Raw genomic sequence first — 27945 nt, forward strand, 5'->3', positions numbered from 1 at the left:
ATTTAAGCAATCACTACAGAAATAAAGGATTTTTCTGGACAACTTTAAAGAACAGTGAAGTTTAGGAACAAGCAAAGACAGCCAAAAACCATTGTGGCTCATCACTAGTTACACTAAGTTTTACAGATACAAGCCAGCAAGACACCTTTCCACAACAAATGTATCAAAAGCACAGTGCCAATGGCAACTGTATAAAAACTATGTGGAATATTTCATACAAAATACTCCAAAATGCTTTTCATTATGTAACTTTTATTTGAGACACACATTGTAAAAAAGTTCACATGAAATAATAAAACTATTGGACTATGAAGGTTTTCTTAGGAGCTAGGTTTGGGTTTTTTTATCTATATACATCAATACACATTTAATGATTAGGTTTACAAGTTAACCACATGACAAGTTCACTTTTATCTGCAGGAGCTTTTCACATTACACCTTTATACCAGAGGTAAAATGTGCTTAAACACACACAGCAGAACACTTCTATTTCAAAATTAAGCATTTTCTCAAGGACTATACTTTTTATTCTGAATTTAGTAGCTATATAGCATTAAAATAATGGTAATTGAAGTTTTATTTGCAAAAATGTTCGTAAGGCCATAGGAATGCACTGAAATAGTTAAATTCACCAGAAACAAGAAAAATCAATGTAAATCCTGCTTTTTTTGGAAGAAAGAAATACAAGTTTTATTTATAAGAGTGAAAATGGTATAAGCAGTTCAATGAACAGAGGAGAAAAGAAGGCCTATTATTACCTACAGATCAATTCTTAGCAAGTTTAACATTGCAAAAAATTCTGTTACATTAACAGGTAACTAAACAACAGATGCATTTTTCACAAATAACACATTTATGCATTTTACATATTATTGATGGACTTTCAAATCATTATGCTTTCATAATATTTTAATGTGATATGTACATTCAAGACTTCTTTATTCACTTGTGAAAATGATTCATGTAATTCTCTTAACTTCAGCAGACTAGTATGAGAAAGTCATAATTGGAAATATTTTCTGTAAAAAGAACTACAGGTCTGAAAAGTCAATCAGCATTTTTGACACTGTTCCCCAAGGAGAAAAGTGAGCTGCATTAAGTTTCATGAGTGGTTTAAGCTTTAGCAATATTAGACTTCCCAGATAAGTCAATAACACATTCTATATACACTCAACAAAAAATTCTTGTGCATGTTTTGCTGAGCACAGACTGAAAGATAAAATTGCAAAGCACTGAGACCAGTTTGTTTTTCATTTGGCTTTTTTTTTTTTTAACCATTTAGAAAAATACAGGTCAAGATATAGTGCACAGGCATGGGGCTGAGGGAAAGTTCTCCTAAAACTCCAAAGCAAGCAGTATTTTTGTTTTATTGAAATCCACCAAAAAATGTCTGCTTTCCTGAAAGGTTAATGGGAATTTCTGGAAGAAAACAGAAATACATTTGCTGCTAAGTGAGTAATAAGTATATGACTTTCATTCTAATGGACATTAGAGTACTAACTAGTTGACTGAGGTATAGTTAAGAGTCCTTCAAAACTTAAGATTATATAGTCTTGAGCAAAGTAACAACAGAGACTGCACAAAACAATCATAGTGATATTAGAAAAGCCTGTAATACCCAGCATCTGATGCGTAGGCAGAACAATACCATTATCATCACCCGCTTGTCTAGAGGAAACCATAGCTAAAATACCCCAGTAAAACATACAGCTGGTTTGCATGCTAGGATACAGCACGTTTTTCCACGTCTGACAGGGCAGACTGTACACAGAAAGGTCTCTACTGACCAAAAGTTAGCACACTGATAAAGTGCAGCCACTCAGCCATTTAATACTGCTGGAGAAGTGGGGTGGGGGCAAAGACATAAAGAAAGAAATCTGCGTTTTACCTTATCCATAAGATCACATGAAATTAGAATTCTTCAGTTTCAGCAGATGACAACAAAATTGCATTAAATTCTTCTACAAATAGAAAAAGATGAACTGTACACGAACAATAAGCAAAGGGAAATATTTACTGCAGTACTTTCTCATGCATAAAGTGAATTTCCTATGGTCTTACCTCACATTTATGTACAGTTTAGCACAGCTAAATGTAAGAAAATAGCAAGTTCTTTTCTCCCTCCCACCCTCCCCCATACAGAGTAGATACCCCAATTCGCTGCTGCTTCAAGAAGCACTTCATAGACTCTACTACTTACAGGCTCTTTCAAAGGGAAGTTCATGGAGACTAATATTGAATGAACATTTAACCACACAGTGAAGACAGGAAAAACAATACAAAGCATTCTGTAAACAGTGCCAAACACAGAACATGTCAGTTTTGGTTTGCAGACAACCCCTGAGATAAAAATCAAAGTATTACGACACCAAGTAAGTCAGAGGTAAATTACTGAAAATAAACAACATTCATAATTGGTGTCACAACACTTTCTGTATAGAAGCACTTTTTTTAACCATACAGAAAACATAACTGCTTTAGCCTGTCCAAGAAAAACATCAAGGGTAGACAACAGAGCAGTTAGGGTTGCTTTGTTTTTTCACTAAACCTTGTTGCCATGAAGGTTTCTCTGTTCTAGTGCAGCAACAGCAGTTGATGAGATCCACCATCTAGTTACAAGGACTACTTCTATTAAACTACGTGTGGGGACAGGCTGATAACCACCTAAAACTTTATGGAACCAGCTACTAAGGTTAAACCCTTTAAAATCTAAAGCTTTACATCTAACACTATTGGCCTGTTTGCTTTCCAAGTATTTCCAACAGACCCAGAGATGACAAATTCAGTACCTGACACAACAAAATGGCTCTCTGTGGTAACAACTAACTCACTGTTTACAACTCCAGACAACGAAGTGAAGCAAAAGCATGTCAGACATTTCCTTTGACAATGACAGAACACACCCATCCCCTAACAGCAAACATGCTGGACACAAACTTGTAGTTAAAGCTTACAATGGTCCACGTTTGGCACACCAACAGAACTAAAGCACCTGTTTAAATTGCTCATTGAGGAAAATTTTCAGAAGACAATAAAAAAGTAGTAGAACAAAGACTAGGTTATACAATGTTCAGTTGAGTAAAAAAGGCAACTATGTTTCACCTCTGCTTCTAACAGTCTAGGTCACTGTACCAGTTTTTGATGAAAAAACAACTGCTCGAGCAGACCAAAGACACACATTCAGCATTAATTGCAGAACTAAGAGTACATTATAGCCCTAATGAGAGGCTTCCTTAGTGCCAATGCTTACAGACATTAACAAACTATCCTTAGAATTAAGAGTAAAAATGGAAGTCACCTTTAGAAGCAGTCATTTCTGAACAAGTGAATCCACAAAGAGGTTACTCAAAACTCATGCATTCAGCTTCCAACAAGCCACTTAAGTGATAGTGATGAGGCCAATTTGTGGTGATGATTTCAAATCCAGAGTGTGCTTCCTCATCAAAAACAAAAAAACGAGCAGACAGTCTGAGCTAACAAAGGGAAGTTAAGTGAGGAAAGACACTGTGTTTATTCAAATAACTGAAAGGTGCATCTGTGAATCAGACAGTGACTGGCAATTCAGAACACAACTTTGCTAAGTCTGGTAAAGAAAGAAAAGCATACTACATTCAGAATAGAAGCCATAGCTTCTGCATAAACAGATTTGTGCATCTAAGAGACAAAATCTGTATAAATTGTTAAATGCCAATTGTTACAGTAATTCTCATCACTAGAGCAACAACATCCATACTGCATGGCCATGAGTATACAGCATAGAAAATAATGGAAATGAGACTTAATTTTTCTCCTGGCTCTTCTGCTTGAAAATAAATTTGTTTAAAAAGAGAAACAAACTGTGCACAAATCTGTTAAGAATCTTACTTACAAGTCAAACTGTGCAAATACAAATGTAAGATTGTGCTGTAACAGGCAGTAAGAGGCCAATATGGATGTGCAAAGTTAAAAGAAACATAGCAGCTTTTGCAACAGGCAATAAAACAGAAAGCAAAAAAAGGAAAACAAGTTAAATCTTGCATTTGTGTCTCCACTTCATAGCTTCCATATCTGAGAAAGAAGAGCCTGACAGGTCAATAGGCTTAGTGAGCAAAATCCACTTGGTATTTGTGTATCGCAGTCTACGTTCAATGGAGCTCTCAGCAGCAGCTTGGTGGTATTATTTCTGAGGCTTTGTGACCCTGTGCTTTCAAAGAAGCAGAAAAGGTTCTAAGTGTGCTGCAGTCTTATCATTAGAAGTTCATCAAAGTAGCGTGCATCGAAAGAAGCTGCTCTTCTTAGATCGATTTTCTGTTATTTTTACTGGCCCACCTGCCCCCGATGAACTGTTGTCATTCTGAAAGAAAAAAAGAGTGTCAACATCATAAGATGCAAAAAATAGTATTTTTAGCTTTCCTAATCTCCCTCCCCACTTCCTCTGCTTGCAAAGCAATAACCAGAGCAGAGATCTGATGTAATTTGAGCTGCTCAATTATCCAGACTTCATTAATCACTTGGCAAAAAAAATAAACATTTACATAACAATCCAGATCTCAAGAATTAGCTGGAAAAGAGACTAAATAATAAAACACAGATCACACTACTGCTTTTTGGAACAACACATCAGTTTCAGGCTGCCCAGTGTTAACGATAGTGCAAAATAATGACCAGTTATGCACTGATGTGTAATAAAGCGTGATAAATCACTATTTGCTCAAATTTTATCAAGAAGCTAATGCAATCCCCAGGAGTTTTTTGGTAGGGCTACTACTCAGTATTATGATAGCTGTCCTCTCACTGTATTTAGTTTGTATGCTAATTGGAAATACAAACCATTTTTCTGTTGAGCTTTGTCATTATGTCTCGTGCAAGTGTGAAAAACGCCTGGTGAGGAGTGGAAATAAAGAAAAACAAACAAGAGTTAATCACAAGACACATTAAGGACATGATAAACTTGGACTAGCCAGACACATTAACAATACAGTGTTCTGTAGTCACTAGAAGCACTTGGAGTTGCAAGACACTCTACACACAGTATCTGTATATTTAAAACTTCAGTAAACATGCTTTAGAAGCAAAAAATATTTATTTTTAGTCTCCATCTTGTCAATCTTTGAAGCAAATGAACAGACCTTCCCATTGCATTACTCGGGGAAGAAAGAAAAATCAGCTGAAGACAAGGCTGCATACTAATCCTGTTTTTATTTCCCCTGCAAACTGAACTGTGCATCACAGTTAGGCACCCAGAGAGGTTTGAGAAGGGCAAGCCTAGGAATTCACATTAAGGTTAGCTTGCTTTCTGTCCTCCAAAAGCTTTACTCTGGACTATCTGTAAGGTTATTTCAGCTTCCAATATCTCGATTAAAGACAAAAACCCACGAATAATTACTCTGGCAAATCTCAGCATCCCCTATTTCAATGTATGAAGGAGCAAAGAAACTTCTGCAGCAGAAAAGCTCTGCAATTCTCCAGGAGCAGGAAAAAGCAAGACTTTAGGCTGTCTGGAGACCCTAATAATCAAAGGATAGTTCCAGAATGTAAGAAGTATAAACACTTCCCTTCTCCTTGTGTTTGGAATATAGCCAAAGACAGGCACTCATTTAATGTAAATAAATCACAACAAATAAATTAATGCACTTCTGATCCCAAGAATATCACAATTGTGTAATTTCCTGCAAGTCAAGTATTTGGTGGAAAGTAAACCAAATCATTAGTGATTGCCAAATGCCTACACTAGCTGCATTTTTTAATGCTTTCTTCACCATTCATGTGACAATTAAAAAAAAAAATATTCAGAGAGCCAAACATCTTGGAGTAAGCACAAACTACTGTTGTGCATTTCATGACATGCAGGGATTAAATTGAAACTGCCATGTCATGAGAGAGCAAGTCAACTCTCCAGAGGAACTCAGGTATCCCCTCTGGTACTGACTCCTCATGGTCCCACTTCCAGAGTCTGCTCCAAGAATCACAAGGACACTGAGAAAATCAGGTCAAGCTAGTCCAGGTGCAGCATGATGCAGATCAGTCCATTCTAACTCTATCCTGTAAAACAATCACCCCACAATCAGAAAAAAACAACACACCTGGCTGGCACAACATGCCTCTTGTTATTTTAAAGTAATGTCTTCAGTTTCTAGCTAACTTGTCACATACATGAGCTGAATGCAGGACTTTTAAAGAAAAAAAATCCCATAGAAAGACTTTTAAAGGATTAAGTATAAGGACAACACAAGTCTGCATTGTTGGATGAATAAATCTTAATTTAACTGGCCTTTGATACAGTTATTTTTTTTTGTCCACACTTCTTATACAGCTCAGATCCTCCCCCACCCTCCCTGAGATGACAGGAGTGATTTATAGTAAGATAGACTGGACTTGGGCCACTCTTCCTTCCCACTCTATTTCCTTCAGCTCTCACAGAGATCTTGTGGGTTTAGCATGAAATTTATTTGCAGGAAAACAGATTATAAATCTATAAATAGCATTGTGAGTATTTTTCCTCCTGTAACATGAGCTTACGACCTGGTGTTCCAGGTTAATACACGAATTTCCAGCCTCATCTGCACAGCATGTATTTAGCAGTAACCTGAAGGCTTTGTGACACAGTAGCATGTTATCCTGAAAGTAAAGAACCTCATTTCCTGCACAAGGCACTGTTCTAAAATTAAACCTATTCCTTGTCCAAAAGGACTTGAAATTTAAGTAGCAAGGCACAAACATCTAAGGCAACTGTTTGCTACAGTAATAGTAGACCACTCTGTTAACACCCATTTTTAAAACAATTCCAGACACTGCCAGAAAACCAGAAACTGTTGGATTGTAGCAGTAGACCCAGGAGTACAGCTGGGACTTCAGGTCCCAGGCCAGGTGAGAAAGCCCAGCAGATCATGGTGCATACCTCTACAGAAGGAACTCAAGAAACACCCAAGTGTAGCACCCATCTCTTACCTCTTCCACATTTATGCTGGATTTTGCACTTGTCTCCAAAAATTTGATTCCATAATCAATTGCTAACTGGAAGAGAGGTTAAAAGTTTTTCAGTGGTTTTGAAGTTCCTTTGTAAAAGTAATGTTTCACACAGGTTCACAATAGGTTCATAATATAATAGATGCTGCATGCTACAACAAACTTTAAAAACCAAACCAAGCAAGCTTCACTTCTATTTTCTTTTGCAAGAACATTAAAGACAATTAGATAAAGTATTAGAACTCATCATATCCTCACATAAGTCAAAACAAAACAAAAAAAAGACATTAATTTCTCACCAAAATTCTTGCTTAGGCTCTAAAAGAACATTAAGATAGAATCTTTCTTGATACAGATCGTGGACCAGAAAACTACAATGCAATCATCCCATAAGCTGTGTTACCAACACAGACTACTTCAGCTGAACACAAGAGATTTTGTAGCATTCTTCCTCACTGGTTTGTTCTGTAGAACAACTAATTAATTACTTAAGCTTTAGTAACAGCACTTATAACTAGAATAAGTAACCACCTTGAATGAATTGAGCACAATGTGGCCAAACTATACAGAAAACTTTATATTGAGATCTAGAATATTTCATGCTATAGCAAAGGTCAACATTCTTTACAGGATCTTGCCCTCAAAATAACAGTACCATTAAGTTTATTCAAACCTGAAGATAGTTAAGTGCTATTTAAAAACAAAAAAACCCAAACCTGGCATCCTATAAAAGTTTCTGAAACAAGAGATTTGAGACCCATTCTTTCACACATCTAAAATATACCAAACATCCAGAAGCTAAAATCCTACAAGAAGTAGGCTTCTAAATAGGGTGAGTTACCAAATCTTACCTTCTCCCCTTTTTCTTTTGAGACTTGTCTTTTTTCATTCATATCACATTTGTTACCCAAGATCATTCTTTCTACATCTGAAGAGGCATGCTGGAAGAAGAAAAAGTAATCTCTCAGGAACAAAGTGCATCATTGTTGAAAAGAAACTTGTGTGTCAAACTCCTCCACAACAAACTTTTATTTTAGAGAAATTATCTAATATGAAGGCATTACTGAGAGAGGCTGACTCTTGAAACAAGCAATTAAAATATTAAAATAGGCTGGAATAAATACTCCAAGATTACATTTGCCCATGTACTGTAATAGATCAAATATGTGCCATGAGCTCTGTAGCAGGTAGCACACATGCACAGGGCTATTCTGGAAATGTAACAGTAGACACTTTTCCCCTAAGTGGTGCATGGTTACTGCATTGGAAGTAATTACTTGATTTTTATTTCTCTAGGGGAAATCATAAGATGGAACAAAGCACTTACCTCCTCTATGTTTCTTATCCAATTCTTTATGTTGTCAAAAGACTTTTCATTTGTGATGTCATACACCAGCATAATTCCCTAAATAAAGTTGGGAAAATCTAGTTAGATGAGCTAGTACTACTGGCTGACTTTTGATGTATGCTGTAGTTTTAATTATAGTTCTAAAAAAATTCAACATTGGATTATAGGTAAGTCTTTTCTCAAGGTATTATGCCATGGCTTGGAATTTACCCAAAATGTAACTATTTAACATTTTTTGCCACTTTAAGAGGCCAAACACACCACCTATCCAAAGTTTTTAATTATTAGGCTACAGACAGGGCAAGTTTAGAAATTCTACTACACCAGCAACCAGGACTCTCTGGTTAAAGTCACATTTAGATGCAGCAGCTTTAAGCAGTCCAGGATATCAAACCTGTTAGCTCCAATCTGCTGGGGCCAGCAGAAACTTTCACCCCTGGGGCTCCCCCAGAAGCTTCAGCTCTTTCCAGCAGTTCTGCACATACATCAGCATGGGATCTCAACAGTTAGCAAAGCATGGGAAACCACAGAGCCACTGCATTAAAGACAGACTGCAAGGTTCACCTCCATTTCCTAAGGCCTTTCCAATCATTCCTCATAGGACAAATAGAAGTCCTCGGCCATGGACTGGGGAGAAGACCAAGTCACTGTCAAAGCCTTTTTAAGCACTGGAGAGCTCTAATACAGTGCCACAACCATTATTATTTCTCCCTGTGCTCTGTAATAGTGAAGTTATTTGGACCCACAGCCTATGAATGTCACATATCTGTTCATACAAAGCAGAAAGAACCTAAAATAGCAGCACAGGGAGTAACCACCAAGTCAAAATTAAAGGAGTCCCAACATAAAATATCTCAAATCATAGCATTAAGAGCCATTAACAACATTACAAGTGTTGTACCACAAGGGTGCAGGCTCTAAATCAATTATTTGACTTCAAGTGACACTCAATGGATGAAAACAGAACAGTAGGTGTTGCAGATGATTGTATTTCTAGCCCAGACTTTGCATTCTCTACTGGCTGAAGGAAAAGCAATTCAGTGAAACACACTTTTAATATTAAAACAATTCATTATCCATTTTTAAACACTTCAAGTGCTTAAAGGGGTTGACTGCCTTTAAAAAAAAACCCCAACCTATCTGATTAAAGCTTGGTAGCTTATTTTATTAAAATCTGCAGAAATTTTAATTATATTAAAAAAGACAATAGGGCTGGAAGTTTCATCACAAAAAACAGGCCTAGACTGAGTACCAGCACATTGAAAAAAGTTAAAACAAAGAGTAAACCCCTAACCAAACCACAAATTTCATTACCCACATCTCAAGCCACAATTATCCAGTCCTCCACTGGAAGACTTACACGACACAAACTTAGGAACAGCAAACCAGTTCCACTAGTTGTGTTTAGGTTTTTTGAAGTGTGAGCACTCACCATGGCTCCTCTGTAGTAGGCTGTTGTGATTGTGCGGAATCTCTCCTGGCCTGCTGTATCCCTACAATTCAGTGAAAAAAAGGATTTGTTTTACACTCATCTGTACTTAGAGATGTCTTAAGAAAGAGAGTAACAATGCATTGATACATGTTTATTAGGAAAAACACACCTTTGGCTGTTTGCACAAGTTTCTTCAGCCCTCAGCAGTTTCCTCACTCCCAAGCTACCCTCCTTACACCAGCAGTTAGAGCAGCACAAAAACTCCAGTTTTCATGCAAGCAATAAAACTCAGCACTACACAGCCTGCCCTCCAGCAATTAAAAATAAAAAGCTCTGATGCATCCAAGTCCTGTCTTAAGCAGAAGTTAAAACACACAGCAATAAAATATTTCAGGATAGTGCACTGTCACATCCAGTTTGGTGCTAAGGTCAGCCACTACACCTCAGTGTGCTGGTGTTCTGTCCTGGGTGACTTGAAAGCAGCACCTGCCTGTGAGTGACCCAGCAGACTCCAGTCACACCTCAGGAAAGCTGAAGCCCAAAGGCCTGACAAAACCCAGCTTTTTTAACCTGTATTACAGACAGAACATTTTTATCAGCCACTTGTGGCACTGCACCTCCTTAGTCACAAGGATCCTGGCACAGGACACTCAGTTTCTACTAAGCCACCATGCAAGGAATTATCACTCACCTGTGCCTTGGTGAGTACAACCAGGTAGTAAAGTACCAGAAGAGATTACATTTTACTGGCTTGCATATTTTAGCTTACAGCTACTGAGTTAATATTTCTCCTCCACAAGGGAAAGCTAAAGGCACATTTAAGAGGACAGCTTCTGATAAACTAGGAAATTGCTGCAATGCTTGCATGCTTGCAGGCTATTGTCAGTGTTACTGAAGCAGAACCACTCCAAGGGCAAGCCAGGAGAAAGCATAAACCTTATGAACAGTCAATTAATAAAAGGTATGAAATTTCTGGTGCACTGAAGCTCAAAAGCTTTGAAGTATTCTTTCTCAAAGTGAATTCAAGTTACTGGAAACCTGAATTACTTTGAAATACTTACCATATTTGTAGCTTGATTTTCTTTCCATCTAATTCTATTGTTCTGATTTTAAAGTCGATTCCTGCCAGAGAAAGAGATACTCCTAAGTTTTGCAGTTAATGAAAAGGAAGCATTCAGTTTCCTTTTGGCAATTTGATAAGAGCAAACTGAGTCAAAAGAATATTCTGAAGCTGCCATTACTTGCACACACTTGGAAGTGCTGAGAAGGCACAAAGTTTTCAGCTGCATCGAACAGGGCAAGGATAAATTATTCTGTACCATAAAAGCAGGCCAAACTCAGCATCAGTACAGTTAGTCAAGATCATTAGAGGAAGACTTGATCTCCAGATCCTTCATTTGACACCAATAAGGTCACTAGTATGAATGTGTATCTCTCCTGAACATCTGACTAGTCCCTGCAGTTTAATTCAATTCCCTGGTACCTCTGGCTCAGAGTCAGAAATACATCCTGTGACACCTCAGTTCCTTTTCAAAGCCAGCATCTACTTTTGAAAACTGATGTTTGATGCAATCTAATGAGACATCACAGTAATACAACACAGGAGATATAAGACTCTTTTTTCAAGAATACTCATTTGGGAACAATTAAGATTTTCTAGGAAGCTCCAAAAAGTATCAAGAAAACACTTCTCTTCTTTTGCCCTTTATACTTCCACATGGTACCCATCAGTTCTCTGACTGATTTTGAAAATAAATTTCAGATTTTAAGCCATAGGTTTTAAAAAAGGATTGAAAAAAATAATTCAGAATGGCTTAATAATGACTTTTTAAGGTTTCGGGGGTGAGCTGGATTTCCAAACAGACTAGCCCCTTAATCCTAACTACTTTAACTTTTGGATCTCTAAATCTGTATTACAACACAGGTCAAACTGAGGCTGCTCAAGCCTCACTACTACATGACTGCCAGATTTTTCAATCCTGTGACAGTATTCCCCAAATTAATTGGTTTGGAAGCAAATGGCCCACTTCACTGCACCTTAAATAGTTACTTGATACTTAGCTGTAGTTTGTAAAAGACAGGGGGAAGTTAGAAGAAATTAAATAAACTTTCTTAAAATGTAATTTAATTTACAATTATCAAAAGTATCTTAATTGGAAAAATGCTGTTTTCTAGCTTTAAGAATTCATCCATCCACTAAACAGGAAGCTATGGGACGTTTTACTACACCACAGTAGAAACTGAATATAAAATATCGATGTCCATTAGTTATTTGAATTTCATTCTTCTCACATGCAGTATTACTATTTTCATATACTGAAAATAACAAGTTTTGGCCACTTAATGTGCCATGGATATGTAGTTCAGCTCATTATGAGCAAAAATTATGAGCAAAAATATCACATCAGCACTTAAACAGCATACAAAATGAATTGCATTAATTTAAAATGCTATGATTACTAGTACAACTACAATTTCACAAGATTCACTAGTAGGAAAAAAGATACTTTCATTAATTCACACACTTCTAAAAGTGACATGAGAATTATATGCACGTTCAAAAATTCCTATCCTATGTAACATAATATTGGCAAGTGTTTCCATTTTACATTGCAGAGGGTATCACCTCCCTTGTGGTAAAGATTTTTCTCCTAACTAGTGCAATCACAGCTGCAGAAATCACAGATAATTGTATTCAGGTCTGAAAACAAATGACCTTTGGCTTGAATAAATTTTGTTTTGGTCTCAAAGGTTATAAAGCACAAATATGGATTTCTCTGGAAAGAGCATTTTATTGTGGCAACAGCAACTTAAATCAGTTCTAAAAGTTCATTTGTGTCTAGGCCTGAAGCTTTAGGAAACAACTAGCAGGAAAAGTAGATTCAGAGACTGCTGTGGTTGAAAGAGAATTCTGCCTGCACTGCTGAAGCTGGGACACAGCAGTGACTGGTCCTGCAGGGGTGGCTTTCTGAGCAGGACTCCTGACTGCAGCACAAGCTTCCCATGTGCACCAATCCAGCTCTTGCACAGACTGGTTTCTCGTGGTTACTCATTTCTCTTGCAGTGCTGAAATGATTAATACAACCACTCCTTTGATGACTTCTGAAAGTCAGGACCTGCACAAAAAAATATCTTCTCAGAACTTAAGATTTCTAATATGAACTTCATCCAAATTCTCAAATATTCATTTCAAAGCTAAAAGAAGAATATAAGGGGAAAGTCTGTAAGTACCTCTGCAACTGTAATTTTTTGGAAGTTAAAATGGACTAGAAACTGATGTTTCTCTTGTTCTTTCACTTCAGTATGAGGAAGTGGTGAGCTACACACATTCAGAGCAAGCCTGGTGACATGTGCTGCCACTTCCGTCCAAGTGCTCTTGCATGGCAAAGCACAAACCACGATCTGGTTACAGCTACATCGACATTACACCACGCAAAACACTCCAACAACTACAGAACTTCAACACTAACTCTTAACAGAAGATTTCTGTTGTTAATCCATTCTTCTTTTGCACAGTCATACACTGGGATACAAAGTTTGAAAAGTTACTTAGGCCAAATAACAGGTGTCAGTGAATTAAAAGTTTGCAAAGGATCACACAGCTCGCAATTTTAAAATGCAACATGGAATGCTGTTCTTCCAGTAAGGAGAAAAAGCCCAGAAACATCTAGACCTTCATCTGAAATTAAGTTTTAGAAGCTTTTAGAAAACACAGATCCAGATTAATGCTTAAGAGTGCAAATGCTAACAGGATAATTATCTTTCACTGCTAAAGAAGTTGTCCCATGAAAGTCTGACACACTAGCCTGTCAGTAAATATTAGATCAGAGCCATACAGAAGCATTTATTGCAGGAATCAAACCTGCATCCTGCAAGGATAGAACCCACAATGTGCAATCTGAACTGCACATTAGTTAGGGCTGTAATTGCCTTGCAGCATGGGGTAAAAGTAGCTGAGGGCCGATTGTTCTTCAAAACCCTTTCCAGATCCTTGCTAACTACAGGCCAGGGGTGCATTCTTTCTCCTCACTTTACTGAGGGTATTTGCTTCCATAGCTGCCAACAAAACTCTGTCTAAGAGCACACTGGGCAGCATCATCAGTGAAGGCTCTCACAGAAAACCGTGGCAGCTGTATGCTGCTGTGTCTACCTTGCGTTGCTCTGCACAGCTGACAAAATTCAGGGCGTGCCTGGTCAGTGACACACAGCCAAATGTCACAGGCCAGGGGGACTGGCCTCACCCAGCCTCTTTTGGCATAAGCCAAGAAGTCATGTCCATCTTGCATCCTAAAGCTCTTCTGCCATTCCCTTTTCACCTACTCCACTTCCCAGCTATGTTTCTTCTTATTCCAGCCCACCTGGGCAGATTTTACCCATAATTAAGCTGCAATGCAATAATTTTAAAGAGACACTGTGAAATATTAGAAAGAGCTCACAACACTAGAATAGCAAACACCCAGGACTGCCCAGCAGCACACAGGGAGCAGTTCCTTTTCCAGCTCTGGTACCAGTGGTTTTCTACCATGAACCTCAACAAACCAGCCTGACGCAATTCTTACAGGAATGTAAGGACAAACTGAGCAGGGAGGCTGGAAAAGTTCATTTTGTTACTTTAGTTTTCAAAACAGTAGCTTACTCTCAGTAAGCATCACTGTTACTCTTTTGTTCTCTTCTTGCCCTGATTTTAACCCTGTAGCCATCAGAGCCAATATCTCAAGTTTTTCATGCTACAGTATCTAATCCAGCTAGGACTCCACTACAACTTTTCCCTGCATAGTACCACTGCCTGGACAGATTGTCTTGTTTCTTCTTTTCAACAAAATTGCTGTTGCAGAAAATGCTACAGCACAAAGAAAGCAAAGAAAACAAACCAAAGTATTCTGGTTGGAGCCAGTAAGCTGTTCCAACTGTACCAGAAAATAATTCCTGAAGGTAAAGTTTTCTTGGGACTTGAGTCTGCTCAGCAAAATGCTTCTGGAAGGGTCATGTTCTTGAATGTTTTCTAAGAGCAGTAAAATGCAAACACAAAAGAAACTTATACAGATTAGTGTAAAAAAAATGAAACTGAAACAAAAAATTCTGGCACTGGCAGACAAATATTAGAATTCTTAACCTTTAGCTTTATTACCCAATTCACCAGTATTTTAAGTTAACTTTTCATGTGGCTCAACACCAGTTTGCGGCAGCAGGACCTTATGTGTGCAGCTGTAGCAAGAAATCAGACAGGAAATCAGCACCATTCAGGATGTAAATAAACATCAATCTCTGATAGCATACACTAGCCTGTATATCCACCCCAGCAGAGTATTGCTCCATCTCGGACTTCTGATTTCCATCTCAAATCAATACTTTATTTTTTAAAGTATTCAATGTACTAGCATTTTAATTTGTTTACCTTTTAGTTATATTTAATATATAAGCCAAAGACATTTTAAGAAGTCAGTGAACACAAAAATTGGCAAAGACATTGTGAAAAAATTAGTACCAGATTAGCTTGCTGGAAAAATCTTATTTTAGTCTCATCTATCAAAGAACATAAAAGATGCATCCCAGTTCATTAAAACAAAACGGGAACTGCTTTGCATGACCTGCATATAATAAAAACCTCACCCTCTTAAAGAAGCTGTATTCCTATGTGTCTAAATCTTATTCTACTCCTTTGAAGTAAGAATGGAAGAATGAAATGGGAATAAAACTTTTTTTTTTTTAAATGGGATTCCGTGATAAACAGAACTTTGTGGCACTTACCACTACAGGACATAGACCACAATAAAAAGGATGGGGGAAGGAGTCAAGGTACAGTCTTGTTACCCTTCTGAGCAAATCAGCATAGGAAACACTGGAGTTTATGCATCAAATTTCAAGCTAGGCTTGATCCAGCTTCACAGCATTGGTCCTTTCTAGCCTACTTGGTTTATATATGAGGTCATGGGGTTTTGATTTTTTTCAATGGGCTGAGCCAGGAAAAGAGAACTCCTTACGAATTCTTCACTGCAGGACATGTAGGAGTCTTAAGATACACAAAAAGAAAGGAAAACACTTTCTGCAGCCACTTGGGTTAAGTGTGTTAAAAGCAACTTTGAACCAAGCAAGTAGATTTATAACTTACCTTCAAAAAAAAAAGGAAGTGAGAAGAGGCGCATAACTGAAAATCAATATGCTTCACCCTCAGTTTGTTGAATCCTGGGAGAGAATTACTCAGAAGATACTTCTCCCTCTAGGCTGTGCATGTTGTGGACAGCAAGTGGCTGCAGCTGCACAGAAGAGCTGGGAAGCAGCAGTGCTGCTCTGCTGCAGCCCTGCTGATCCCTCCAAGGGAGAGCACCGGCAGCAGCCTCCCAGCCCCAAGACCTCTGCCAGGTGACACTCAGCAGACACCAGCCCTGAGCACAGAGCTGGGTGAGGACACACCGGAACAGAGCTCAGGAGTTTCATCACCTTCCACGGACAGACCTACAGATCAGTACTCCAGAAAGGGGTTGCTTTTTTTTTTTTTTTTTTTTTTTTTTTATTCTCAGCAGGCGATATTGCAGGGATTGAATTAAATACACATTTTTTTTTATGTGGTTTTCAAGAGAACATTTGCTTGTGCTACATCAGTATACTGCCTCAATCTACAAAGGTAGATAAATGAAGCTTCAGAAATTTGCCATTAATTTAATCGTCCTAGAATAATTATAGTAAAAATAAAAAATTACAAAATAGGAGTCAAGATCACTGTAAAAGGCAGGGTAGAGAACCCTTGCAACATACCAGTGTGTCATACAGCCTCATACAAAAGAACAAAGTCTAATCATTTTGAATGTGAACATCTAGCTTTAGTCCTTATTTACATCTGCAAAGAATTTTCAGATGATCTCAGCAATGTCTTGTATCAGTATGTAAATTAAAGAGGCAGTAGTCTTTTATTGCACCCATTTAAAAATACAGCAGACTAACAAGAAACACCATGCCAGGGTAAAGGTCAACATTTTTTCAAAAGTCATAAAACAAATTATTTTAGAATTAAACACAAGTGCAACCACTTCTAGTTACTCTTTCACAACTGACTGGGACAAACTATTGCATTCTTTCTGGGCAGCCCACAAGAACCCACAACACACTGGTAACCTTGAGTGGGCTGAATAGGCTCCTTCAGGTTAACTGGCCTTTCTTTATCTAACTCTTCACCCACACCAAGAACCCAAAACCAGTGTTCCACATGAGGCACAGAGCAGTGCCTTGCACCTCTGAAAGTTTGGACACTGGCAAAAGAAAGCTATAGAAATGACTAAAGTAGGTAAGGCAATAAGACAATAAAAATGGGGATACCATGTGCATGTGTGACATAAGGCAGTTTCCAGCTCCTAAGGCCTTGAGACTCATGACCAAGATCAGCTCAGTGCTCAGGGTGCCAGCAAAGTGCCACTTCCTGCAGCACGTGTCCCCTCAGCTATGGCACAACTGCCACCCTAAGCTTCCTTTCCTAAGATAAGCTACTTTCTACCTTGAAGACAAGAAAGGATTCAGAATACAATTTATAACCAACAGAATTCGACCAACATTTGAAACATCCATGTTTTTTACAGCTCAATAGCCTACGATGTGATCTGGTTACCACACTAAGATCTGAATCCAGTTCTCTTCAGCCACTTGCTCACACCAGTGTTCCTGTGAGTTCTGCCAGCACAACTGAGCACTGCAGGGCTTCACTGTGGACACACTGCAACATCCTGAACACTGAAATTCTCTTTTCAGTGTTTTGAAGTCAATTTGCAGATTGCTTTGAGCAACTTTTGAAATGCATGATTTTAAACAACAAAAATACTCAATATAAAATTCAAGACTACAAAACAACATAACACTAGAAGCTTAATATGACTTGACATGAGTTAAATGATCAACTGTCACAAGAGACCAACTTTAAAAGAGCTGAATCCCTGCAGAATGTATTTTAGAGCTTACAATCTAGATACTATGAAAGTGCAGAGAAATTAACTTACGATCTACCTCTCAATCTATTTTGAATGGAAGATAAGCTACACTTGATGGTAACTCAATTTCTCATTAAACAATTTTTAAATAGATTTAAATTGTACTATTGATACAGGCAGCAAAGTTTGTTTATTTTAAGGATTATTTATAGACTGCCTGTCTCTAAAAGGAATGCATTAACTTAGTTGCTTAGAGAACATATTCCTTTCAAGCCAAGATGCAACTGGAGAGCAGCAAACATAAAAACTGACCAGATTTGAATTGAGGCTATGGCTTCACAGCTGAAACTGGGGGAGGCGCTGCCAGGACCAGGTGTCACAACCAAATCCTTTCCTCCTTCAAACTCACTTGCCTGTGCGAGTTCCATAATTCAGCTCACCTCCATCTGGAACAACAGCTGATGGCACGACCTGAGAGCACAGGTACTCCCAGCCAGACCGCTCCTCTGTGAGTGGCACAGCAAACTCTGTTCAACTGGGCATTCAGCTGAAGCCCTGGCCAGCAGAGAGCCAGAGGCAGCCCACAAGCAGCCTGCCAGCAGCTCCAGTGAGGGTCCTGGAGCAGCCAGCACCCAGGCAGCTGCATGGCAGTGCAGGAATTGCTCTGGATGGCACACTCCAGCTAGGGCTGGGAATGCAGGAGAAATAGCTGCAGTGACTTCCCAGGGACCCTATCCCACACTCACTCAACCTGTAAAGCAGCTGTGGGAGACTTGCACATCTCTCATCTACTTTGAAGCTCTTCTTTCCCTCGTATCTCCAGGATGTGCAGTATGCAGCTTTCTACAACATGAAAAAAAACCTCTGCCACGTGCTTTAAGGGCTAAGAACACCAGGTTTCCCCATCTAGAAGGTGGCTTATGAATACAAAAATTTGATTCCTCTTTAATACAAGATAACATGTGATTGATCCTTATCAAAAGCATAAATCAATAGGTAAGGAAAAAAAAAAAAGCATAAAAAAATCCCCCAATCCCAAAGTGGAACCTCCAAGAACAGGAAGAAAAATTATCTCAAATTTCTTGCCTGTAAATGATCTATGTTTGTAGGTGTAGAAAACATAGAAAATTATGTCTTTAACCAAAATAACTCTAACTGAATATTGCTGTCAGGAAAAAGACAGAAATAATTACTTTGTCCAAAGTTAGCATCTTAAGAATCCAAAAGGTAGAAAAAATGGCTTATTAAAAAGTCTCATGCTATCAATACTGCCTTGCCACCATTATTTAAATTTCATTTTTTATTACTCATAAACCAAACTTCAGCTGTGACAATAAGAACAGACCAAAAAGGTCAGGACTGATTTTGTTCCCTAATTTTTGGTCCTGGTACATCTATACATCTGGCCAGTGAGAAAATGAGATAACACTTCTTCTTTAAAAAGCCTCTTAAAAGTTTCAGGGCTGTACACAAACTGGTTATTCAGAGTGAAGAAATAAAGATTTTGAGGGGGCAGAACATAGTTTGTTTAAAACAGAAGAGGTGCTACATGAAAAGTGAGCACACTGAGTGTCCCAGGATCCACAAAGCAAAGCAAGAACTGGCAAGTCCATGACTACTTAGAGATAAGATGCCCTCACACAGTTCAAACAATGCACTTTGTACCCTCTGTTCCAGCCCTGCCTGTGGCTGGCACCACATACAAACCCCACCAGCTGCACATTTAACACAGGTATGGAAAACTCCATGGGAACAGTTGCTATGGACAGGTGAGCACTTCCTTGATAGGTTCAGGGATGCTACAAAAGCATCAGAGAGAACAACTAGTTAAACTGGATAATGTTATAAGTTACACATGACCACTGCAATGAGAGAAGAGATGAAATTTTTGAAAGTTTTATAGGAATGCACCAACGCTCTGTGCCTTCTAAACACTCTGAACATTCTAACACTCCACACTCACTTTAGAGGCACAGACCTGCTTACAGTGGAAGAAAAAGTACAGAGAACAAAAAAAAGCACATATCAACAACATCAGTAAGACAGCTCTTGGCTTTAACTGGCACTCTGTCCAAAAGGATCCAAGAAAAGCAAAATGTCTCATCCAGCAAGGATTATCTTTGTTAAAATAAATAATCTAATCTAGGAATTTCAGTTAAGAGTCTGAATACAGTTGTGTTAGAAGCAAGTGTAGAAAGTACCTAGTGAGGCAGCAAAATCAGGCCAAAAAGTCAAAGCAGGTTTAAAGTTACTGTAGTTAGTTTTACAGACAGCACTCTCAGCAGCCCCAAAAACCCATTTTCATCAGAAGCTTTTTAAACCCATATTTTAACATAGGGATATGCAAGCATGGGGAGGGGGGGTGTTTGGTTTGTCAACTGCCTGTTTGTTTGGGAAGTTAAGGACATGAGAGAGGAACAGCTGCTTTAACTTCTTATGCGAATGACAAAATAGGCCTTTTTTTGAAAGGTTTTTACTACCTGTACTAACAGGCACAGCCACCTAACTTATTAAGGAAGGTCATACTTTCCTTTCTGGCACATAGCTGTTTTCTTCTCCTACACCCTGCAAGGTTCTTTTAATTAATTAATATTAATTCTTTCATTTCTTAAGTTGCTTTTCCTGCTTTGCATGTTCTAAGTACTTCCTACATCACTTCTCCTAAGTCGGAAAAGTTCTCCCAGGCAGTTACTGTTTCTTTTTCCCCCTTTCCATGCCTGGGTTGACAGAGATACTCCAGCTTTAATCCCAGAAGAAATCACACCATACAGACAAGATATTTTGACACAGTAAAGGAAAGCTATTGCTCTCTGTCAGGTGGAAGAAAGGAGAATTTTACTGGGAGGTGTGGAGGTAGGGATAGCAGTGCATGTGTTCCCTGGCTGACAGACACTTCAGCTTTGCCCAATTTCTTATACTCAGCCTCGTTTTCCCAATCTCCAGATTGGGAAAAACAGAATCTCCAGTGGAGCCAGACTCCTACTAGTGACCAGCCTGCTTGACAAGTTTTTTGATGTTGCCATACACATAAGAGGATGCCACTGACATTCAGCATCAGGAGGTTTTTCCTCTGGTGCCCAAAGCTGAAGAATCCGTGTGATGGCAGCAAAATTAACACGCCTTAAACTTGGTCAACTGCTTGTTTTCCCTAGAAGAGAAGCCTTTTGACACATGCAGTACTTGACTTGCCTTTAACTACATACAATCTAACCAAGTCTCATAGCTTACATTTAACAGGCATGTTTACTACAAACCACAAGATTAAGCTAATATTAGATGCAATTGCTGGTCTAAACCCTCTAAAAGGCACTAAATTACAACCCACTGCAACCTCTGTTGGGACAGGAAGTTACTGACCTAAGTTTTGAGTTGCAAGGCTGGCAACTAAAAGCCTCTGAGTCAAGTTTTGTGTCCCAGAGTAAAAGAAAGATACAAAGCTTGAGAGAGGGTCCAAAGGAGGGCCACAAGCATGGTGAAGTGTCTGGAGGAGAAACCTTATGGGGAACAGCTGAGAGCACTTGGTCTGTTCGGTCTGGAGTTGGACTTGAAGATCTTTGTGTGCTCATTCCAACTCAGGATATCCTGAGTCTATGATTCTAACTCTGTACAAAAGCCTGACACAGTCCAACTTTATTGATGCTACTCCTGGTTTATCTACATTAGAAAAGCATCAGAGCTATTTTATATATCTAGTCAGCCAGGTGACTTGACACTTAAGCTACCATAACATCCAATTAAAGATAAAAAGCAATATAATATCCTTTAAATTAAAACCACGTAACTTCTACCACAAAACATGAAATAAACTATAATTATAAACACTGCATGTATTCTTCTTATTATTATTATGAATTTTAGCTAATTTCATGTAGTAAGACAGTCCAAGATGTATTTCTGCTAAAAGGATGTGTTTCTACTACACAAGGACTAGGAAATCCATTCTAAAAAGTACATTAAAAATTCCCAAACAAAAGCTGTGTCTTCAATACCTCTCTCAAAGCCTGTATCCATCAACCAAGATATTTGTTCCCACCCTTATTCAAAGTTAGTCTGTGTTCTTAACTTTGCATTCAAACCAAGTCACAAAAGCAGCTCGAAACTGCCCTTCTGTCACTCAAATAGCCAGTAACACTTAACCAAGACAGACCTCCATCTGCCAATTAGGAATAGGCATCAACACTCAGACATCTGTCACACTGTTTCAGAGTAAAACACGCAACAAAATCTGCAACAGCATTTTTAATAAAAGCCAAACAATTTAAACTCCACTGCTGTCTTATTGCAGAATACAGTAAGGTAATGCAACCTCACCAGCAGATGAAAATCAAAGTTAAGATGTCTTTTGCTGACAGCTAGGTGTTAGAAGCAAATTTAAAGTTACAAAACACACAACCTTCTATGCTTTTAAACCTGTAATACCTTCAGCTAAAACTTCCTGTTCATCATCTGGCTGACCACCCACCGCTGACCTTGAAAATGGAATCATTCTTCCACTTTCGTATTTATTGCCACAAAACTGTTTTCCCTATTCCATGCAAACCCTGTCCTAAAGAGATACCCCAGCCCCAGATCCCACGAGCCTTGAACACACACTTCCACTCTGCAGGTAAGTGTAACAGTGCCACCTGAGTGTGAGTGAACTCACCCCAGTCACTTCAAAGTCCAGATGACAATCTGTTTGCAGAAATGACCATTAATAAAGTACTCCTGACAATGCTTCCCTGCTCATCTATCATTGATGTGTTTTCTTCTACAGCTCCCACCATCTGGATAAGCCCAAAAGAAATTGATTGACTAAGGACAGGAAATGCTGAAGCTTAATGGGAGGGTGGGTAACAAAACCCCAAACCCCAAGAAAGCAACAACCAGTCCTTGTCCATCATAGAAATAAGTAATTGTGAAGAAAAGTAGAAATACTCAACGAGGCATGATTTGACTTGAATACACTAAAAGAATTTCCATTACACATTACATACATGGAAATTTCACTGTAAAAGGGAAGTGGTAATTTTGCTTGACAAAGGATTTTCATCAAAGTGTTCAAAGGTCAGCACACACGTGCTTGCCTGCCAGAGTAGTGTCCTATTTTGGAAGATGTAGACTAAGGAAAAGTTACTTCTGTAAAATCAACAAATGGTTTCAACTCTCAGATACAGTACTATCTTGTGAGCAACTTCCTGCCAAATGCTGATATCATCCTGGATTAAAAAAATAAATACGACAAATTTTGTTTCTGTCAGCAAGCCTCTGTACTAAATCTGAAATGCTATCAGCTACAAAGATTCAACTTTACTCTCATAGAAACCAGTTGATACAAAAAAGCTGAAAGGAATGCAAAAAATAAACCTTGTTATTTCAAATGATAAACGGAATCCAGTTTTACCAGACAGCACTACTTGAACAGCAAGTTAAGATACTTAGAAACTGCTAAATTAATGCTTCTGATTCTTGTGTATCGCACTGAAACTACTAGCAAAATGCACATGAGATATTCCAAGATAAGTTTTGCTTTAGGAGTTGTTAAGTATGAAAATGAGCTGACTCAACTGCATTTTACTTTCCATGTACAAGTGTGCAAAAGCAGAAGTTTCCACTCAGAAAGCAAACTAAACAACGCAATCTTATGTAACAGACTCCCGTTGTAAAAAAAGTTTTATCCCACGTTCACAGTGAAAAGCTGATCCTCACTAGGGACCAGAGCAGCATTATGCCTCGCCAGCACTTTCAGAAATTCTAACAGATCTAAGAGCCCTGTATAAAAAATTAAAAGCTGCTGAAGGACAAGGACCTGTCGTGTCTAAAGTTGCTTAAGGCCAATCAGTGCTTTCACAGAGTGAAAATATGTTGCTTTGAATAAGCCAAAGCTCACTGGTTCACTTCTCATAATGGGTGGCAAATTCTGCTGAAGGTATTAGTTATGCCAGGGAGTGAAGACAAAGACAAAAAGGCTCTTGCACCAAAAGTCACCCCAAAAAAGAATAAAAGTCTGATGAATTATAAATACATATGCACTGCACTTTTATCACACTTCTGATGCAACTGTTGGCCACAGGACACCAGGCTGGAAGTCCCTGCTGCCTGAACCAGTCCAACGTGGATTATGATTACAAGCACGACCAAAGTCTCGAGGAGAAAAGTCAAAGGAGCATTTCCTAACCTCCAAGCAATCTCCATGGATGTTGTAGCCTTACAGGCACGTTTTGCATGACAGCAAAACAGAAGGAGATCTGTGAAGTATAACACATATATACCATGTACAATGACAAAGTAACTACAATTCATTACTGACTTATTTCTATAATATGTGCATTGGGGAGAAGTAAAACAATTATTCTAGAATAAAACAGTATTTCCATACCTCCCTCCTACTTTCTTTTTTTCCCTTTGGAAAGCATTTCCATTGTTTTGGCAACTGGAGTGCTGTAGTTTAACCCTGGTTAAACTACTAAAGAGCAATTGGAGTGGGAAATTATATGGAAGTTATGTGGTACTTGGGTATGAATTGGGGCCTTTTATCATGGCAACAGAGATTGTTTTAACTTCTGGACCTAAAATCTAAGAAAAAAGCTGAAAATGTGGAATATTTAACCCCACCATAGTTAAAAAAAAAAGTGACTCATCTCACAAACAGCATCTAATGCTTTTTGATTAAACAATAAAATCTGATGTCAACACATCTCAAACATATGCCTTCTTAGAGTTCTACAGTAGAACCAAGTCTGATCTTGTTAGCAGAGACACACCAGAGGAGAACTGAGGGCACGTAATATCACAAATCACTGGTAACTGAACACACATCGTAAGCACCATCCTACTGCAGGATCCACTTCATGGAGAACATACAAACCAAGCAGCCTGGCAGCTCAGACTCCAGGAAAACTCTGTATTTAATGAGAAATGCTCATCTGGGGTCCTTAAAACTTGAACTGGCAGGGCAGCCTGTTTGGGAGAAGCACTGCATCCCTGCACCTCCCTCCACAGCACGATTAACTATGACCTATCAGCCACGGAAAAAAAGCAGAATTGTTAAAAATGGAATTTCCCCAAGCTCATCAGATGGACCAGTTATGACTGTAAAATCAACTAGTGTTGAGAAGAGAGAAAGGGCACATGAGCACATTTTCAAGAACAGATTACAGCCATATGACAGAACAACAAGCAACACACGCAATATGCAACAAAGATTGAAAAAAATCCAAGTATTTTTATTCAAGCATAAGTCAGCACTTTTATGAAAAGTTTCACTATTTCCTGCTTTGTCAACTTTCCTGCTTGGAGGTTCTTTGCTAAAAAATAAAAGGAGAGTAGAACTATAAGAAGGAATACATAACTGTGGAATCACAACTATTGCCTATGGAATTAAAAGTATACCTCAGTTATTAATAAGTTTCTTCGAGCTGACTTGTTTTGAAAATAAGGCCCTTGCACAAACAAACATAAAGGAAGGAAATGAGAACAAATCCTATATTTACTGAGTAAGCTAAGAAAAAACAACAGCATATTCACAGTCCTCAAAACTTCAAAGTGAATCAGTGAGAAAAAAAAAAATCTATTGAGGGGCTGAGCAATTCAAGAAACATCAAGAAAATGGTTGGAAGACAGACACACCCATTTATGTTAGCTATCTCTTTAGAAGAATAAAGAAGCAGCACAGTACCAAAGTAGGCTTTTTTTAAAATGATACAGCATTTATTAATGTTTATTAAGCCTTTTACACCGCAGATACAAAACAATATCTCTTAAGGGAAAATGCTACTCAGGCCTTAATCAGCTGGTATTACTGATACAGCATTTTGAAAATGTTTGCAGAGAGAAATTTGCCAGAAAAATGCAGAAAAACTGTTCTTAAAGCATTAGAAATGACACCACACCTAATTTAGTTAATCACACGTGCCTAAATAAAGACTGTTTCTTCTTTGTGCACCAAATTCAGCACAGTAAAATGTCTGAAAAGGACAGGGCATTAGGGTAACATTAAACAAGTTACACACTACTTCACGTTATCTTTAAAACAATTTCTTGCCAAGAGAGTCTACTCATTCTCTTAGTGCTATTTTTTAAAGTCAGCATTAGTTTTGCCCTCCTAAATGCTAGTAACCTCCACTGCACTTTTCCCGTTTATCCCCAAAATGGTGTACCTCACTTTAAAAGTGACCTCAGCTACAAGTAGCTGAACACAAATCTCAAGTCATGCCACACTGTAGTTTCAATTCAATTCTAGCTCAGCAAAGGCCTTGAAAATTTTGCTTATATTTCAGCAAAGTATTTTAAAACTGACAAATCTTACAAAAATGTAAGTCGCAACAACCTGTTTTGATATATCACACCTCACTGCCATTAAACAAGGTTAGAGAGGCTTAGAAACAAACCCCTCTTCGCAAACAAATTTAGGACAAAACTCAACTTTTGTCGAGAAGGTTCCTCCACCTACTACTCGCTAAGGGGCTTTTACAGACGACTGAGGAGCTCGTACGGAACGACTCCAAATCTCAAAACCGTGAGTACACATACGCACTGGAAGTGTGGAAGGAAGAAGTGAGAGCTGAACCACCTGCCCAGAGCGTTCAGTCACTGCCACCGTGCAGCTCCAGCAACCCCTGCCCTCCAGCGCTTTCCGAACGTTCGCACCCAACACGAGACGCCGCACGCCGGGAGAGCCCAAGGAGCCGCGGTTCTGCCCGGGGCTCCCGGCAAAGGGCTGCGGCTCCGCGCTCGGCACAACAGCGGCAGCACGGCCCGGCCCGGCCCGGCCCGGCCCGGCACAACTGTTGCTGCCGGGCTCGGCAGGCGCCGGGGCCGCTGCAGGAGCGGATCGCGCCCTGCGGGCCCCGCCGGGGCCGCGGCACCTTCCCCCGCCGGACAATCCCCGCCGGCCCGGGCCGGGTCCCGCACGGCCCCGAGCCCGGCGCCGAGACGGGCGGTGCCCCCGGCCCTTCCCTCGCTGCTTCCCCGCCCGGCCCGGGCAGGACCCCTCTTCCCCCGCCGGGATGGCGGCGCCCGGCCGCGGGCGCGGCCCCTCACCGATGGTGGAGATGAAGGTGGTGTTGAAGGCGTCCTCGCTGAAGCGGAACAGCAGGCAGGTCTTGCCCACGCCCGAGTCCCCGATCAGCAGCAGCTTGAACAGATAGTCGTAAGTCTTCGCCATCTTCGCCTGGGCTCGGCTCGCCGCCGCAGCAGGAGGGGGCGAACGCGGGACGGAAGGAGGGCGGGACTCCGGCGGGAGGGCGGGGAGGGAGGGAGGGAGGGAAGGGGAGGAAGGGAAGGAAGGGAAGGAAGGGGAGGAAGGGGAGGAAGGGAAGCCGGGGCGGGCGCGTCACGGCGCCGGAACCGCCGGGCCCGCCGGGCGCTGTGGGCCGGCCGCTGCCGCCGAGCGGCCCCGCGGGCTCAGCTCCCCGCGAACCCAGCGGGAGCTCTAAGAGAGACAATTCCCCTGTGTTCAAGTTAAATATTGGCACCATTCTCTCACGTCACCAGTAACTGAGTCTAGCGTGTGACCTCAGAAGTTTACATGTTGTCCTGGGCATGTCAGCTCTGAAAGAAACTCGTGCGCACAACGCAAAAATTATTTTCACGCTGTCTGACGTGCAAATGGGGGTATTCGACAACAAGATACCTACTCTACAGCAGCTGAAACGCTTCCCCCCATCTTTTTTTCCACTAATCTTTTGGTGTGAGGCAGCCTCATTATGTATTCATTATAGTGTGTTCCCCACAGGATGTCACAAGGCACTATAAACATAGAGAGCACTACTGAAACACTTCAAAATGACAAGGACTTACTGCTTTAATCTAAAAATTGTAGCCTTCAGATAAGCTATAAACAGAACTCTTAACACTATAAATCACTAGAACAGTTCTCAGCTCCCTCTCAGCAAAAACAAAAAATATTTCCCCAAATCATTGATTAAAGTTTCTATTAGTTATAACCCAGCCTAATGTAAATGGTCCTTTCTTGCTTTTGGATTGTTTTGGGGATGTTTGTTTGTTTGTTTGTTTTCTTGTATGTATGTTAACTTGGGAAATATTTATGCTGAGTTCTATAGAGAATCAAATGAAATTAGTTTTGAATATTAAAGCTCTCTCATACATGGTTAACCTCCTGCAAACACACAAAAAATCACCTCATGACATTAACTAGCCATCTGATGGGGTGAAATAGGACCAAGCTAGTCTAATGCCTGCCTAATGCTGTATTTGTGCACTGAGGAATTACTCCAAATAACTTCGGCCATTATAATCCTTGAAAAAGTAGAAGGTATTCTGCTCCTAGTTATTAATTATCCAAACTTGCTCCGTTAAGGACCTCA

At 39.5% G+C, this 27945-nt stretch overlaps 1 protein-coding gene across 2 annotated transcripts; it reads right to left on the reverse strand.

Annotated features, from left to right (window-relative positions):
- Positions 1 to 232: 232 nt before the first annotated feature.
- On the reverse strand, positions 233 to 26860 carry RAB8B (RAB8B, member RAS oncogene family). Of its 2 annotated transcripts, XM_021554137.2 has the most exons (9): positions 26660 to 26860; positions 10787 to 10847; positions 9726 to 9786; positions 8273 to 8350; positions 7797 to 7886; positions 6928 to 6993; positions 4810 to 4860; positions 4309 to 4333; positions 233 to 4178 (listed from the first exon to the last, which is right to left on the reverse strand). In XM_021554137.2, the coding sequence occupies exons 1-9, from the start codon at positions 26781 to 26783 to the stop codon at positions 4033 to 4035; spliced, it is 702 nt and encodes a 233-aa protein (XP_021409812.1). In that variant the 5' UTR covers positions 26784 to 26860; the 3' UTR covers positions 233 to 4032. The 2 variants fall into 2 exon arrangements, with proteins under 2 accessions (XP_021409812.1, XP_021409813.1); XM_021554138.2 differs by having other exon boundaries at positions 4061 to 4333.
- Between the last annotated feature and the right edge of the window lie 1085 nt (positions 26861 to 27945).

The sequence above is a fragment of the Lonchura striata genome, chromosome 11, assembly GCF_046129695.1.
Source record: "Lonchura striata isolate bLonStr1 chromosome 11, bLonStr1.mat, whole genome shotgun sequence".
NCBI lineage: Eukaryota > Metazoa > Chordata > Aves > Passeriformes > Estrildidae > Lonchura > Lonchura striata.

Coding starts and splice junctions, on each gene's coding strand:
- RAB8B (XM_021554137.2), bottom strand. CDS start 26,783: ATGGCGAAGACTTACGACTATCTGTTCAAGCTGCTGCTGATCGGGGAC. Junction 10,848..26,659: donor CACCTTCATCTCCACCATCG/GTGAGGGGCCGC, acceptor TTTCTCTGGCAG/GAATCGACTTTAAAATCAGA. Junction 7,887..8,272: donor GGATAAGAAACATAGAGGAG/GTAAGTGCTTTG, acceptor TTCTTCTTCCAG/CATGCCTCTTCAGATGTAGA.